Source organism: Helicoverpa zea, chromosome 17 (genome assembly GCF_022581195.2).
Source record: "Helicoverpa zea isolate HzStark_Cry1AcR chromosome 17, ilHelZeax1.1, whole genome shotgun sequence".
NCBI lineage: Eukaryota > Metazoa > Arthropoda > Insecta > Lepidoptera > Noctuidae > Helicoverpa > Helicoverpa zea.
In genome coordinates this window covers 1,626,990-1,643,338 of record NC_061468.1, presented here as the reverse complement: position 1 = coordinate 1,643,338, position 16,349 = coordinate 1,626,990, and the positions used below count along the sequence as shown (strand labels likewise).

Sequence of the window (16,349 nt, the reverse complement as noted above, 5' to 3'; positions counted from 1 at the left end):
AGAGTACTGATTTCCAGCCAACTTTGAATAAATGATTTTTTATAACCAACTGTTGTCCGTTTGTGCATTTCAGCTAATCAAATATCATACGAATTTAAATTATATAATTTTTGTATGTATAAGAATTTCGTACAAACAGCCAATAAAATAATTTAAAAATGAAAGTCAAACACAGAACCTACTTTTGTATGTTCGCAGTCGGTGCAGTTCACAGACATCAGTGAGCGCCTTTAAACTTTTGAAGTTCAAGTCCAAGGCTACATAAAAAACGTGAAAGAAACTTGTATTTTTTTAATAATATATTCTAATAGCATTTCGCGACTATTCACAAATTCGTAAACTGACGTTAAATACTTTTAAATAATATAGCGACGAACTTAATGAGTTGTAAGCTATAAATAATATTATGTAATTTTTGTATGTATTTTTGGTTTTATTTCAGCTTTTTTCGGTAAGTTCATTGCTAGGTAACAGCTGCACGGGTCAATTGATCACAAGGCTAAGTAGCACCTGGCAGGATAGTATCATGGGTTATTTATATTGGGTTGCCCAGGTAACTGGGTTGAGGAGATCAAATAGCCAGTCGCTCTTTGTGAAATACTGGTACTCAGCCGCAGCTGGTTAGGCTGGAAACCGACCGTAACATAATTATAAAAAGGCTAGGCGGATGATGATTAAGTACATATTTTTTTATGTGACACCAAATAAAATTAGTAGACCTTTATATGAAGTGCCATGCACTAGCGAAATCTAAAATCAACTCCTTTTAAATTCATTGAGTAGATAAATATATTTCCAGCATACGGCTCATTATAGAGCACGTTTCCACAATTAAGTTCTCTACAGTGAACGGCCGAAGTGCCCCACCCAGACAACGCCCAAATGGACAGATAAAATATAAACAGACTGATATTTCTATTAAGTTTTTATTGAAATTTTGATGCAGGTCTTCTGTTATATTGCTTTTTTTATTTTAATGGCACCTCCCCATTATAATCTTTGTAGTCAAACACGCTTTTATCGAAATCATAGTATGTTTTATAGGATAAATAGCTCTCCTGGAATGTTTTACCGACTGGCCAGAAGGGTTGATATGAGCTAGCGGTTGTAACCTTTATACTTCGTTTTCAAAATATACACCCCAAATGTCATAATGCGGATTCACCAAACTACTCTGAATATTTTTATAGAAACTAGATCAGTTTTGTTAAACCAGTTTTGCAACGTGCTTTACTGGTATTAAGATATACATAGTCTGCTTCAAAGTATTATTACTAAAGTTGCATCTTAGACTTGTTTATTATGTGGTTTAGACGAGCTCCTGCCAGTGGCTTCACCCTCGTCCCGCACCCGGATACTAACCTTACTATATCGCGATAGTGGATAAAAAATTATCTGTATATCTGACGCTGAAAAATATTTAAGAAAAGAGAAAAGAGATTATTAGGTTATTAAAACTCTGCAGCAAGCACTGCAATAGTTAGAAAGTTTGTTTATTTGAACAAGCGAATATCTAAAGTGATTTGAACAATTAAAAATTGAAAAGGCTGAAGGTTGTTCCTTCGGGATGCGGATGAAATCACAAGTGGATGCTAATTATAAATAAAAATAGATTTAATAATTAATGTTGTTCACTCAGGATTACAAAAGTCACTTGATGATTTTATAGCCCAAAGAGAAATAAGCTTTAGTATAATATTCTGCAATACATACATACACGAAGATTCTTATTACACTATCATCAACATAATATAAAAGATGATAGTCTGACCCTGACTAGATCACGTTTGTCTTATAATAATAATTAAGTAACTGTTATTTACAAAGAAAAAACTCTTCTCAATTTATATTCTTAATTTTTTACTTTTTATATCCGTTCTGTTTTTTTTTTTTTTATATTTGTTGGAAACTAGATAATAATGTTAATTTGGTGTTGGCAAGCCGAAAGATCGATAGAATCATTATGGGTTTTCTATGTAATTGGTGACAGGGTACTAGAGTTTACAACTTTTTCTATAATGACAAATACTTTCTGAGATAAGATAGGTCTAAAAGGCTTTATTTACTCTATGCTGTCACCACCCACGGGTTCACGGGCTTTCTAAGTGTAAGTAGGCAATATATTTATTGCTTTTACAAATAAATGTGAAAGCAATATATTTATTGCTTTTACAAATCAATGAAATCATAAAAAAATAATCTCAATTCAATCTAGATCAGTTCAGTAATTTTACAACTGAAGCGTATCTAGCCATACATTCTATCAGTGATATCGTTTACCTATAAGAATCCTGTTGGCTTTCGATAGAATGAACACTGCACTTTTATCATTTTGTGAAAGTATTTGTGTAAATACTTAAGATTGACAAAAAATAGATAATGCTAATTAAATAATAAGGTCCATGAATATTTGCGAAACAAAATGTTATGATTTAGAGAACTTAATTAAGGGCACGTGCATGGGACGTGAGCAGAACAATCATTTAGCAATCTACTGTGAAGGCGGTGGATTTCTTTATAGTTATTGAAAATTAATGTATATTTAGAATAGTTAACACTGTAACTCCTGAAAGCTCATATTTACAATCAAATGGTGAATTCTAAACACCAAAAAAGCCATAACTAAAGGTCGATGACTCTTTGATTTTTTTAAATTTTCTATAGGTACCTTTTTTCACGATATGGGCTCTTCAGCCTATCTGACTATGACTAGAAAAGCTTTACTTTAATTTATTATCTAATTTATTTTTTTCTGGATTCAAAGATAAATAAAATAATTTAATTTCAAGACATATTTATGGTTATTTAAGATTTTATCACAAATGTAATAATTTGTCTGAACAGCCTGGGTGTGATCGATCACCCGCTGATTACATCTCTATGTAGAAGACATGGTGTTATTAACCTCGACAGACATTATTAATATTGTTTATAATGTGTGTAGCCATGATCTTCATTATCGAGTGTTTGAATTATTAATTGTTTGTGATTATTTATCTAGTTTTTGTCGACGCCAGGGGTTCTCGAACTGCGGTCATTGGAGTATCGTGCCCTAAACAAATTAAACGGCATTATCCCAATTAAGATGCCGTTTTGATTCCATTCCTTCTATTGACATAAACTGCTGTCAGTAGTGGGCTCCCTAGGGCCGAAGCCTGCCGGGATTGCGGGATTGTTCGAAAGAGTTACTGTGGCCCTGGTAAATAAAGGGCTCAAGAAGGATTATGGTGGGTTTCTGTTCAAGGGGTTAACAAGTCTACGAATTGCGTGCAGTCCACATTGCTGCGAGGTAATTGTAAAAAAATAAAATAATGAAGTTGTGTTGGCTTAGTGCTTAAACGGCCTCTCAAGTATGAGTATATGGGTTCAATTTTAGGCAAATACCAATGTAGCTTTTCTAAGATGTATATACTTTCTATGTATATCTTATAGACCATTAACTGAGAAGGTTAAAGAAATCATCTAGAGTTTCTAGAGGTAACCTGGACTTTAAACTCTAATATCGCCAGTCAAAGAAACGCTTATTCCTTCTCTGCATAAGAACATGCCTGCACCCTAAAATTAGAGAGTATTATAAAAAAAGTTGATGATTACATAGAGGTTCGCGTATGAAGAATACAACTGTAGTAAAATGTCATCACATTAACAATAGAAAAATTTTCTCGGTCCTTCAAAAATTCTGACATGGGCGGGTTTTATGCAAGATCTATGATACCGGATCAAAAGTTAATATATGTAAGGTCATAGTTTACTCAGATGGCAATGATAATAAACGTTGCAGCTTTACTAATACTAACTAGCTAACCATTGTCTAACCTGTCATAAAATTCATCTTGGTTTCGATAATAAACCCAATTTATGTATCCGGGATGATCGATAAAACTTGTCTAAGATGTTTACCTAGAACTCATTTAAATAATTTGATTTTTATATTAATAATTTTATATTGGATGAACAGAAATTTAGATCCGGGACATTTAGTTAATGCGTGGATGTCAACAATAACTACATACTTTCCTAGTAGATAAAAACATGTATATCATGTTCCTTGTGACCTGAAAAACTTCAGCACCTTCAATAATTCAATCAGGGTTTAAACTCTTGTATGTCTCTAATTATAAAACAATTGTGTATCACGTATTTCAGAATCTGAACTCAGACATATGCGTTAGTTTCCTTAATAATATTTATTATATTAATACCTACAGTCATTTGCCAGGAGTTTACTTCAGGAGCTTGTAACAGACGTCATTGTTATTTTCGCATCTATATACATAGTATGCAGTGTCAATAAAGTTTGTTTTAAACTTTGTCTCCACTTAAATGTTATATTCGGGTACGTATTGGTTGAATCATAGTAGTAATATTTACCAAAAATAAAACGACATTTTATTATTTACATTTTAATAATTTATTTATAACATTTATTTTGAATTCTTAATTCATTTCTTGGTGTTCTCTACATTGTAAACAAAATATTATATTATTTAAAAACTAATTTATGAACTGTTAAAAACTGAATCATTTACTATGTTACAGAAAAGAAACATAATTATTATATCATTTTAATAGAAGTATTTATCTTATTATATTTTTTTCAGTATTTATCAGTTCGTATTTACATTGAATTGTTTTCAAACGTTACATAATATCCAGTCTATATGGCACTGTTTAATAATGATATCCAGTTTTATCATCGAACCTAGGAGGATCTCTTGGACCTCCGAACTCTTCTGAGTGACCTACAAATCCTTGGTTGCTAAGTATTTCGTACCCTTGGATAGATACAGGCGTTTGAACAGTCGAAACGGCAAAACTTTCTGATTGACCGTTAAGATTAGCTCCTACACTAGAAGGTAAGCTGGCTTGAGCTGAGCTGGAAGCAACGGGCTGCTGAGTACCTATGAAAATACCAGGAGCTTGCTGAATAGTGTATTCAGGCGTAGATCCTACAACCGATTGGCTTCCAGAATTGAACGAAGACTGGAACTGCTGTCCATTAAACTGTGCTAAGCCACTTGGCTGATTCGGTCGAATTCCGAATTGAGAAGTAATGACCGCTGAAGACTGACTCTGGGAACTTGATCCCTGTGCCGACGCAGTGCTGGCTGGCTTGAAAGATTGAGCATTGTTGAAAGGCGACAGAACTGGACCATTGACTACAGGTTTGGTAGACTGAGCACCAAATTGTGTTGAGCCCTGGGTCTGTTGGAAACTACCCTGAGTTGAAGAGATGCCAAAGGAGTTAAGAGGCCCGCTGTTGATAGGTGTTTGTGCTGTGGACACTACTGAGTTAAAGTTTGACTGACCTTGCTGCACTTTTTGGCCCTGAGCATTACCTTGGGATCCAAATTGGGTGGTGAACACAGATTGTGGTTGTTGATAGTTGTAGCCACTACCCACTAAGCTTTGGGAACCTTGACCAGCGGTTACACTTGAGCTTTGAACGCTACTTTGAGTTGATTGGGTTCCGACTAATTGTCCGGCCTGGAAAGCAGATCCCTGAGAGCTAGGAACAGGTTTTTGGGGCTGGTTAAACTGGGTTTGTTGGAAACTAGATTGTGTTGATTGGAACCCAATAGGTTTTTGAGACGCTAAACCAAATGAGCTCTGAACACCGAACTGTCCTGTGCCTACATTAGATTGTGTGCCCTGACCAAATTGAGACTGACTATTTACCTTTTCCGAAGTTTGTGTATATTGCGACTGTTGGTAGTTATTTTGAGAAAGGGAACTTACTAATGGTTTTTGGGTAGTCGAAACAGCTTGGTTTTGTGCCCCAAACTGAGAGACTTGGCCTGTTTGCGTATTGCCAAATGACGCTACATTTTTAGAGCCTGAGCTAGACGCGAATGCACTTGCTTGAGCCTGTGGCTTTTGTCCAAAGTGTGTTGGGGTGGAACCAAAACGGACCGGGGTAGCTGTCGTACTAATGGTCTGGAAACCTGAACCAATGTTCTGTGGCTTAACACTTTGAGAAACGGTTGTTAAGGCAGGTACGTTACCTTGAGATAGTTGTGATGCCTGGCCAAACTGTGATGATGTTGAACCAAACTGCGCTGATGCTTGAGAGCTTTGAGCACTACCTACAGGCTTTATTCCGTATTGAGTAGACTGAATAACTTGACCTTGAGAACTACCTTGAATAGACTGACCAAGCTGTGATCCAGAAGAACTCGAGAACTGAGATTGGAAGCCGGACCCCGTTGTTGATGAAGATCCAGAAATTTTGTTACCAGATTGGGTAGTTTGTCCTAATTGGGTTTGAGAAGCTGCACCAGCACTCAACTGTGGTTTCTGTCCATATTGTGAACTACTGAATTGAGTGTTCTGACCAAAACTAGTCGGGCCTGACTGTGAGGTCTGCACAGCTTGTCCCAATCCTTGGGAAGATGTCACTGGTTTTTGACTGGATTGTAAGCTACCGGATGATGTTTGTGATTGTTGGTTAAAAGAACTAGTCTGCACAGTGCTGGAAGGCTCTTGAGTAAATGAAGATTGACTGAAAGTCGAGGTTGATTCAGTACTTGTTTGAGGCTTTTGATTGAATTGAGAGCCAGCTAATTGTGACTGCTGGAATGTCGAACCAATTTGTGCAGGTTTGTTAACAAACTGCGTAGTTTGGCTTTGGGAGAAAGTGTTTGAGTTAAAGCCGGAACCTTGAGTTGTTTGTGGTTTCTGTCCAAACTGAGTGCTAGACTGTTGGGATATGGATCCAGTTTGACTAGTGGTACTACTGGCACTTATTGGCTTTTTACCAAACTGGGAAGTTTGGAAGCTTTGGGAGAACTGAGATCCAGTTGATCCAAATTGAGTCTGCTGGTTTACAGGTTTTGAACCAAAAGACGTTTGAGACGCAGTCGAAGTCAAACTTGAGCCTTGCGATGATTGAGAATTCTGACCAAACTGGGTAGTTAATCCGGATTGAGAAGTAAGCGGCTTCTGACCAAATTGAGAGCTTATGGAAGGTCCATTGCCAATTGAGGGTTTGGCTGTAGTCGAAGATACGCCGAAACCTTGATTAGATTGTGAACTTTGAGTCTGTTGGAATGTTTGTGTCGGTTTCTTACCGTATTGGGATGTCTGAGAAAATTGAGAACTTACTGATCCGAATTGGTTCTGTTGATTCACTGGTTTAGAGCCGAACGATGTTTGAGAGGCAGTTGACACAACACCGGCTTGAGATGTTTGAGAATTCAGACCGAACTGTGAGGAAGTTGATCCAAATTGAGTATTCAGTGGCTTTTGACCAAATTGTGAGCTAACAGACCCTGACTGAGTTTGCTGGAATGCTGATCCAGTTTGTGTGGTGCTGGGTTTTTTTCCAAATTGAGTAGATTGAGCCTGAGTAAACTGGGAACTACCTACACCAAACTGTGTTTGTGATGAAACAGGTTTCTTACCATATGACGTTTGAGAATTAACGGATGTCAAACTTGAACCTTGGGTGGATTGAGAATTTTGACCGTATTGAGAGCCAGTTGATCCTACTTGGTTTTGTTGGAATGAGGAAGCGAACGGTTTTTGTACATATGATGGTTTAACTGTAGTTGAACCAAAACCTTGGACTGTCTGAGCATTTTGACCGAATTGGGACGTAGTTGAACCAAATTGCGTCTGCTGTGATGTTGTGCTTGTTTGAGTGCTTACAACAGGCTTGTTTTGGAATGTGCTGCCTTGAGAGTATTTATTGGATGTAAAACTAGAACCTTGAGTTTGCGGCTTTAGACCAAACTGAGAGCTAGTTGACCCAAACTGCGACTGTTGGTAAGAAGAACCAGTTTGCGTAGAACCAACGGGTTTTTGATCAAATGTCGCTTGACCCGAAGTCGAAGCTAAACCTTGAGTTACTTGAGGCTTGACTTGAGAGACGGTAGATCCAAATTGCGACTGTTGGAAGGAAGATCCTGTTTGTGTGGTACCAACAGGTTTCTGTCCAAAAGTAGTTCCAGAGGGTTTCTTACCAAACTGAGACTGGCTTTGAGAAAACGCGTTAGCAGTTGCAGTTGAACCTACAGTTGATTGGGGCTTTGTGAACTGTGTTTGTTGGTATTGTGTGTTCGTAGTTGAAGTAAAACTAGACCCTTGAGTTTGGGGTTTTTGACCAAACTGAGAGCTAGCTAATCCAAACTGTGATTGCTGGTAAGAACCAGTTTGTGAAGTGCCCACTGGTTTTTGACCAAATGTTGTCTGACCCGAGGTAGATGCTAAACCACTACCTTGAGTTGTCTGAGGCTTGACTTGAGATACAGTAGATCCAAACTGAGACTGTTGGAATGAAGATCCCGTTTGTGCGGTACCAACAGGTTTTTGTCCAAAAGTAGTTCCAGAGGGTTTCTTACCAAACTGAGTCTGGCTTTGAGTAAATGTGTTACCAGTTAAGCTAGAACCAGCAGATGTCTGTGGCTTTGTGAACTGAGTTTGTTGGTATTGACTGTTTGTAGTGGAAGTGAAACTAGACCCTTGAGTTTGGGGCTTTTGACCAAACTGAGAGCTAGCTAATCCAAACTGTGATTGCTGGTAAGAACCACTTTGAGTAGTGCCAACAGGTTTTTGACCAAATGTTGTCTGACCGGAGGTAGATGCTAAACCACTACCTTGAGTGCTCTGAGGCTTTTGGTTGAATTGAGAACCGGCAGATCCAAACTGTGATTGTTGGAAAGTGGATCCTGTTTGTGTGGTTGACAGGGGCTTTTTACCAAACTGAGTCTGGCCTTGAGAGAATGCATTTGCAGTGGCGCTAGAACCTACAGTTGATTGAGGTTTTGTGAACTGTGTTTGTTGGTATTGGGTAGAAGAGAAGCTTGAACCTTGAGTTTGAGGCTTTTGACCCAATTGAGAGCTAGCTAACCCAAACTGCGATTGTTGGAAAGCAGAACCTGTTTGTGTGGTAGCAGAAGGCTTCTTGCCGAATTGATTTTGGTTTTGAGCGAACGCGTTTCCAAAAGCAACAGATTGTGGTTTAGTAAACTGCTGATTTTGTGTGTTTGTGGTTGAAGTGAAGCTAGATTGAACTGTCTGAGGTTTTTGGTTGTACTGTGATCCGGAACTAACCTGAGTCTGTTGATAATTTGATCCGGTAGTTTGAGAGCTAACTATTGGTTTTTGACCAATCTGGGAACTTACAACATTAGAACCTACATTTGTTTGAGTCTGCTGGAATGAAGACTGAGTACCAAATTGTGATGTACTTTGTTGAGCTCCAAACCTGTTGTCGCTCGATATCTGGACTGGCTTAACTTGTGCAGATGCAGAAAAGCTATCTTTGTTTCCCTGGGGAGATAGGGTCACTTCTGGTTTGTTGTATTGGTAAACAGTGCCTTGGTATTGCTGTGTTGGTGCCTGAGCACTGCCAGTAGTTTGACTTGTAGACGACTGGGAAAACTGTGCTTGACTTTGAACAATAGGTTTCTGGATTATTTGAGCTCCAGTGACTCCAAATTGTGTAGTTTGTTGACTAGATGATGATTGACCGAACTGTGTTGTTTGAGCTGGTTTGGAATCAAGTTGACTAGACTGGGATGCAAATTGCGCAGACGATGATGAAGTACCGGACGCAAAAGGAGATACCGCAGCTTGAGTGATACCGTTGTTTGATGAAAAGCCTTGATATTGTCCAGTTGTTGACGTAGTCTGAGTACTGGGGTATTTTGATCCCTGCAGGGAAGAAGAACTCACGGGGATGTTTGGCTGGCGGTTATTAGAGATTGGGATTACAAAAAGTTTCGATGGTTGGTTGTAGTAATACGAATCATCTGCACCCTGTTGTTGGGTTATAGAGGGTTTCTGAGTACTAGACGCAAAGGTGGCATCAATTGACCCAGTTTGGGTCGATAGTGAGGAACCTGCCGATGAAGCAGGAACGTTGCTGGATCCAAAAGAGTTGAAAGCAGAAGCTTGATTTGAACCTAGGTTACTTTCAAAACCAAAAGTAGGTTTAACAGGTTTAACACCCGAGAATTGAGAATTAGTGCTGCCTAGTTGAGTTTTTTGGGATTCAAAACCACTTTGTTGAGTCGATGCTCCGAAAGCGGAAGATCCGGAAACACTAGCTGAAGCTACCGAACTTAAGGGTTGAGAATTTGCTCCTTGTGCAGAAGACGCAGCAGATGACGAATCAAAACCATTGGGTTTTGAATTAAGGTTTAGTTTACCAGTTGACTCATATTTACCACTTGAAGCGGAATTTCCAGATAGTTGCCCTTCCCCAAATCGACTTGGGAAAGTATTTGAATTCAATCCTGTGTTAACTCCATTTAATTGTCCACTTTCGCTTTCAGATACGACAGCAGAAGCAGATGCACTCGACGGTGACTGACCGTGCTCGTGAGCTGATGGGGAATTGCCTGAGAGTTCAGATGATGGATAAGTATGCTGTTGAGTCAGAGAGCCTGAGACAGACGCTGACGCAGTAGCAGTTGATGGCACAGAGAGCGATTCACCCGCAGACGACTGAGATCCGGATTGTAAACCATATGCTTGCTGGCCAGCTAATCCGAAAGAGTTTGACGGAGCATTGAATTCATTCTTAAGTCCTGATCCTACACTACCGGTAGAAGCGAAAGCACTTGCACTACCTGATCCCGTAGCAACCGCGGAACTGAAGGCTGAGTTAGGCGAGTTGTCAAAATTGGGTATTCTTAATGGAGAACCGAATCCTGATCCTAAAAATTGCTGACCACCCTGTTGACCTATTCCAAATCTATTTTGAAATTCAGTTTGAGACTTTATTGCACCATCTGGTCCAAAGCTTCCTAAAGTATGGCTAGCCTGAGGGTTAGGAGAACCAGACTGTCCAAATTGTGCTTCAAAAGAGGAGCTGTGTCCTGAAATTTGACTTTGGTCCTTGTTTCCAGATACTTGGCCGAATCCTTGGGCTACGCTTCCTCGTGCAGACTGACTCAAACCTGCTTCGGGTTTGTAAGATCCAATGAGTACTCCAGATGTTGGTCTAGTTGCTTGGCTAGACTGACTGGCGTACGCACTACTAGAAGCAGTTGAGGCTCCGCCGCTTGCTGTCGGCCTTCCATTGTTGTCACCATTGCTTGAGTAATCGCCTTCATCATTGTATTTCTGCGCATCGTACGAGCCTGTAAATAAAAATGAAAGTTGTAAGCAATTTGGCAACGACTGATACGTATGTCACCGAAACATTTATCAACTCACACAAAAGCCTTAGATGTGTGACGATACCGAATTTGTAAATGAAAAGTTTTTTTTTGAGCTGCATTGACGTAATGATTTGTCGGCTCTTTCATATTTGAACTGATCTTTTTGAGAGCATATTTTGACACGCTTATTGTATCACTTATGTCTATATGACTCACACCTACTTTTGAAATGAAAAATGAACTTTTTAACCAACATTATAATGTAGGTCACTATCACTAACCAAAACTAGATGTACCTACTTAAAAACAATGAATACAAAAATAACGAGACAGGAACTGAAAATATTAAACCAGGAAAAAACAAAAAAAAAAACAGCGAAACAAATTACAATAACCGTAAACCTCAATTTTGAATGATGCGGTGAGGTAAATATTACGCACTGGTATGCAATCTGAGGCAGACACCAATCTTCCGCTTAAAACTTCCGTGATAACAGAAACTTAAATTGTTATAAAGTTAACAACAATCACAGAATAGGCTAACTTAATATCTGTGCTTGAAATAATAATGCAGTTCCAATAACAGATGTATAAATAAATATTAACAGTAGTAAGGATTTCAATAAAATACATGTTTTAAACAAAATCGAATTGTTATGCAATATTCGTGAAGATAAAGATGTAATAATTGAAATTGGCTAGTCACGACATTTGGCGAGGAAAAATGCAATAAGTATTTATTTTTATATAAAAATCGGCCATTTATGGCGTTAACTGTTGTTGTTAGTTGAAAGATGGCATATTATGTGTTTTAGAACTTATTATCATTGTTTTTGGTTCCCTACCGTTATACTAAAAAGTAATCAGTTGAACTACAATCCTGTTTATGTTTCTTTTGTGTTTGAAGAGTATAATTTACTAAATGATAACATTTAAGTAAAATGTCTATAGGAGAACAAACATTCTTTTGAGGCAATTCCCAATTAAAAATAATTATTATTTTAACACAGATGAGAAAGAAGAAGAAGCCAAACCGGTTCTCCTAATTATGTAAATGAAAAAGCAAAATAAAGATCATCGATATGGAATTAATTAAATTAAATCAATTTTATCAGCCATAATGAAGACGTGTGTTTGGCATTTAAATAAATGCACGAAAATAGACTTAGTCATCAAAACACTGAATTAAAATTCATAATTATACATATTAAGTCAGGTATACAGCAGTCTATATGTATAAATACATGCCGGTTTGTGATTATAACACCAAAAATAGCAGTTGCTATTCGCACTGAAGTGCATCTATGATGGTCACCTACATAAATTTGTTCCAAAAGTGGTATATAAGAAAATCTAAATTCAAATTGATACACTAGCCTATTTTTGGCTATCGTTCGTGGTACCTAATCAGAATCAACCATGGATGACAAAAATTAAAATAAATAGAAACACTTACCATCATCTACATGGCCGGCAGCTTCCTCTTTAGCGTTCTTCTCCAAAGACTTCAAGATCTCTTCAGGAATTGGGTGTGGTGTTGGCAAGTGTTGTCCTTGTGGCTTGTAGCCATCTTTATCAGCTGTGTATGTCACACTGTATGTCTTGCCATCGTCCCCTTTGTAGGAATAACCACCCTGAGCTTGCACACCACCTGAGGCAACTCCATTTTCTCCAACAGATATTCCATTATCAGTCTCGTAGCCATAGCTGTAGTTCTCCAATCCTACGTCACTGGTGAACTTTAAGTTGCTACCGCTCTTTTTGTCAGCTTCAGAACCAGCTGTGTCTACAAATGATCCAAAGCCAGGTGCTATTCTAGTGTTAGCTCCAAAGCTTCCCGATCCAGTAACAGAACCAGTGAACGCGGCATCTCCGACTTTAGAGTCTGTTGAACCATAGGAAGCTCTGGGTCCTCCTAGACCAGTAGGCTCAGGGCCTGAGGTTCTACTGCCAGGGTTAGCTGCATCTACAATCACGCCTTGGACGTCATTCGTGTAGCTGCCAGTGGGAAGTCCATCAGCGACTTGGTTGGCTCCTTCTAAAGGAGCCAGCAAATCGCCGAGGCTACCTCCAGCGGTCCTGGCTGAAATTGGCGGCAGGTAGCCCGTGTCGAGCTTCGCTGCCCCACATACCGCTGCTAAAGCGGTTAATATTACCTGTGAAGAAAACATACGTGGATTAAAGATACAGTCATGTAGAAATACCAGTTAAATATTCTACTGAATTCCGCTAAAAATAAAATGTGCCAGTTGCCACTGCATCAAGATTTATATGATAGTATCAAACGTCGTGAAAAAAAACGTAACATGATTGCAGTTTTATGTATGTAAGTCTGTGTAAAAAGGTTTGAAGACAACCTCGAGGTGTCCAGTTTTGAAGATGGACTATCTCACGGACAGGATGCGTACGTCAAGAAAAATGTTAATGTCAAAGTTCAAATGTTAACATCGTGTGATAATATGTAAATGAGGTAAAAAATATATAGTCCTGTTTTGCCACTTTTTTCTAAGTTAGATATTTGTCAATATAGCAAAAGGCGGTATCAGGCTTTGAATCCTAAATTAGTGTGTTGAGTCATGATTCACGCAATTTATCACAATGAGAAAATAATGGATGTTTTAAGTAACGAAGCGCGTGGGTGGAATTTTAAAGCTTTTAAAGAAAAAACTAGATTACATATTAATTAAGTGAGTATTCATACGTTTCTTTGACATTTCCATTAATGTTTTTTAGATGTTTTAAAATTTAATAGCAACTAACATCAATCGTGTTCTCGTTAAAGGGTTGGACCGATAAGGTGGAAGTGGTGGAAGAATGAATATTCCAATAATTAAATTGTGATAGTCAGAAAGTTTGTTGCTTTTCGTGAAAAATGCTAATTTATGTAAACGATTTGACTAAGACTCTGAATTAGTTTTTAAGAATTTTTATCTCGGGTTTGCAATATTTTTAACATCAGTGTTTCCTGAATTATCAATTTAGAGCAACGTTTTTGCCTAGATTAGATCCGTCGAGTTATTAGTTGGTCGGAAGTGATAGATTTCTATAGTAATGTCTGTCAAACACGCAAATTGTAAACGCAACTTTATCTTTTTTAAAGCGTTTGGCAGAACAAAAATATTTTGATTTCTTGCTAAGTCATGTTTTTCTTGAATTGATTTAAATCATAATTAGAATTCTTTTTTAATGTAATTTGGTAATTATTACAGAGCACTGAATCTGTCAACGTCATTAAATGATTCTGATTATTTTTATTTTATTTTGTTATGATAGTAAAATTTTCAATTATAGACTTTGATATGACCGATAAAAAACTCGAAATTAAAATTGTATTATAATTTCTTGTTCATCTAATTTTTAAGGAGATTTAGGTGTTTCATTTATATTAATCGAAAATTATATTACACCAATCAAAAAATCTAGCCAGTTTCATAGTACGTTGAGATCAGATCGTCAGTTTAATTTCTGAAATAGTAGTTAGTTTTAAACGTAACGGCTTTTCAGTTAGGCTCGCACTTAGTGTAACATTATTGTGAGCTAACTAATTGCTAATTCTCAAGACTTTAACTTTTATTTTACTTAATGTTAATTTCACTCATTCAAAATTAACCTAAAAATTCATAATGTAGTGTAATTTTATATTATAATTATAATTAAGTAATATTTAAAACAAATACATGCAAAAAAAACTATTGACACAATTAAAAAAAAAAGATGAAAGCAGCACAAGATATCGATTCAGAAAACACACAAAAAAAAATAAAACTTAAAAAAGTCCTAATTATCCAATATCTAATTACTGTATAATTACACAATTACTAAGAGCACTTATTCACAACACAATGACACAAAAGAAAGTATTACCAAAAACATCGTCCTGATCCCTCTCGAGGGATGCGCGTGCACAGCTGATCCCACTTAAACTGGTGGTACAATGAAGCAACTTTTGCTTTTTATAGCGTTTGAAAACTCTTCTAAAAAACGTGCTTATATCATTTTACATACATAACTTTGCCGTTTCCTAACACCTCCAACGGTTTTCGCAACTCTTCTATCAACTACATACGGTCGAAATTTCTTTAGTCCAAACTTTTTGGGATGCAAAGTTATCGTGGCAAAGATGCGCATATAGTTCCAAGTTCAAGTGCCAACGAATTTGTGGTTTACGCGTTTATATGATTGTTATAAATTCCATATATGTAATAAACAATATATGTGTGCTTTATGCCATTTTTCAATTAACTTCACTTAATATTGATTAGGGATTTATGTATCTGGCTTTGAAGCTGACCTTTTGGATCTATTGATAATGGATATTATTCAGGGGCAATTTTGTTTTGATTTTTATGTATATTTAACAATGTTTTAATGACTTGCATTCGATACAGCCCTAATACGGATGGTATTATGCAGTTTTGATATTAATTGATTAATTAATGGATTCTAACACATTATTTAAATACCAATTACAATAAATTAGCAATTTTAAATCTGTCTGAAGTCGGGTCTAGAAGATAATAACACAATATTTCCCAGTTAAGTTATATTATTTCTTGCTTCATTTTATAACTAGATCCTGAAAAAAGTAACATGAGAATTGAACCTGTGTACAAGATAAAATCAACATCCTTTAGCCAAAATACTTTTCACTTAACGTGTGAATGCCCCATTATATTATACTTGTGTCAAAGGAGTGTCAAGACAATAGAGACAGACAAGACGTTCAATAGATATCGTTCAGACGAACCTAATGCGAACATTAATCACTGACTAGTTACAACTTCCCAGAAATATAATCTGCTATTCAAAGTCTGGGATAGAAGTTAATTTATTGAGACTAGGCTCGATTTTAAATTAAGATTGGTATACAGGTTTTCAATCTTTTATTTTTAAGGTAACCTTTTTGATAGCCATTTGTTTTCAATAAAAAATAATGGGCATTCTGCAGGATCTATGTGGTTTTGTTTCTGCACTATGGATTATTTCGAGGTACAGAGCTGCCACAATAATACTAACAAAAGCATCAAAATACAAACTAAATGTCTTCGTCAATACCAATATCATTCTGAATGATTCTACGTATGTATAAAATGTCCAACGTTGATTTTCAACTAACTTCTTTTTAGATTTTAATGAGATACATATTTGATTAACTATGTTGACTTACCGCATATCCTGACAACAAACTCAATACCAGAAATAATTCGTGTTTAAATATCTCAAAAATACGTTAAAAGA

General features: G+C 37.0%; 1 protein-coding gene across 1 annotated transcript; it reads right to left on the bottom strand.

Annotated features, from left to right (window-relative positions):
* Nucleotides 1–4,387: 4,387 nt before the first annotated feature.
* On the bottom strand, nt 4,388–15,039 carry LOC124638273 (pneumococcal serine-rich repeat protein-like). Its single transcript, XM_047175205.1, has 3 exons — nt 14,976–15,039; nt 12,568–13,267; nt 4,388–11,090 (listed from the first exon to the last, which is right to left on the bottom strand). Exons 1-3 carry the CDS (start codon nt 14,982–14,984, stop codon nt 4,672–4,674), a joined length of 7,128 nt encoding a protein of 2,375 aa, XP_047031161.1. The 5' UTR covers nt 14,985–15,039; the 3' UTR covers nt 4,388–4,671.
* Between the last annotated feature and the right edge of the window lie 1,310 nt (nt 15,040–16,349).

Excerpts from the sequence above, each read along its gene's own strand:
- LOC124638273 (XM_047175205.1), bottom strand. Across the intron at positions 11,091-12,567 it reads TGCCGGCCATGTAGATGATG|GCTCGTACGATGCGCAGAAA; the intron begins GTAAGTGTTTCT and ends TTTTATTTACAG.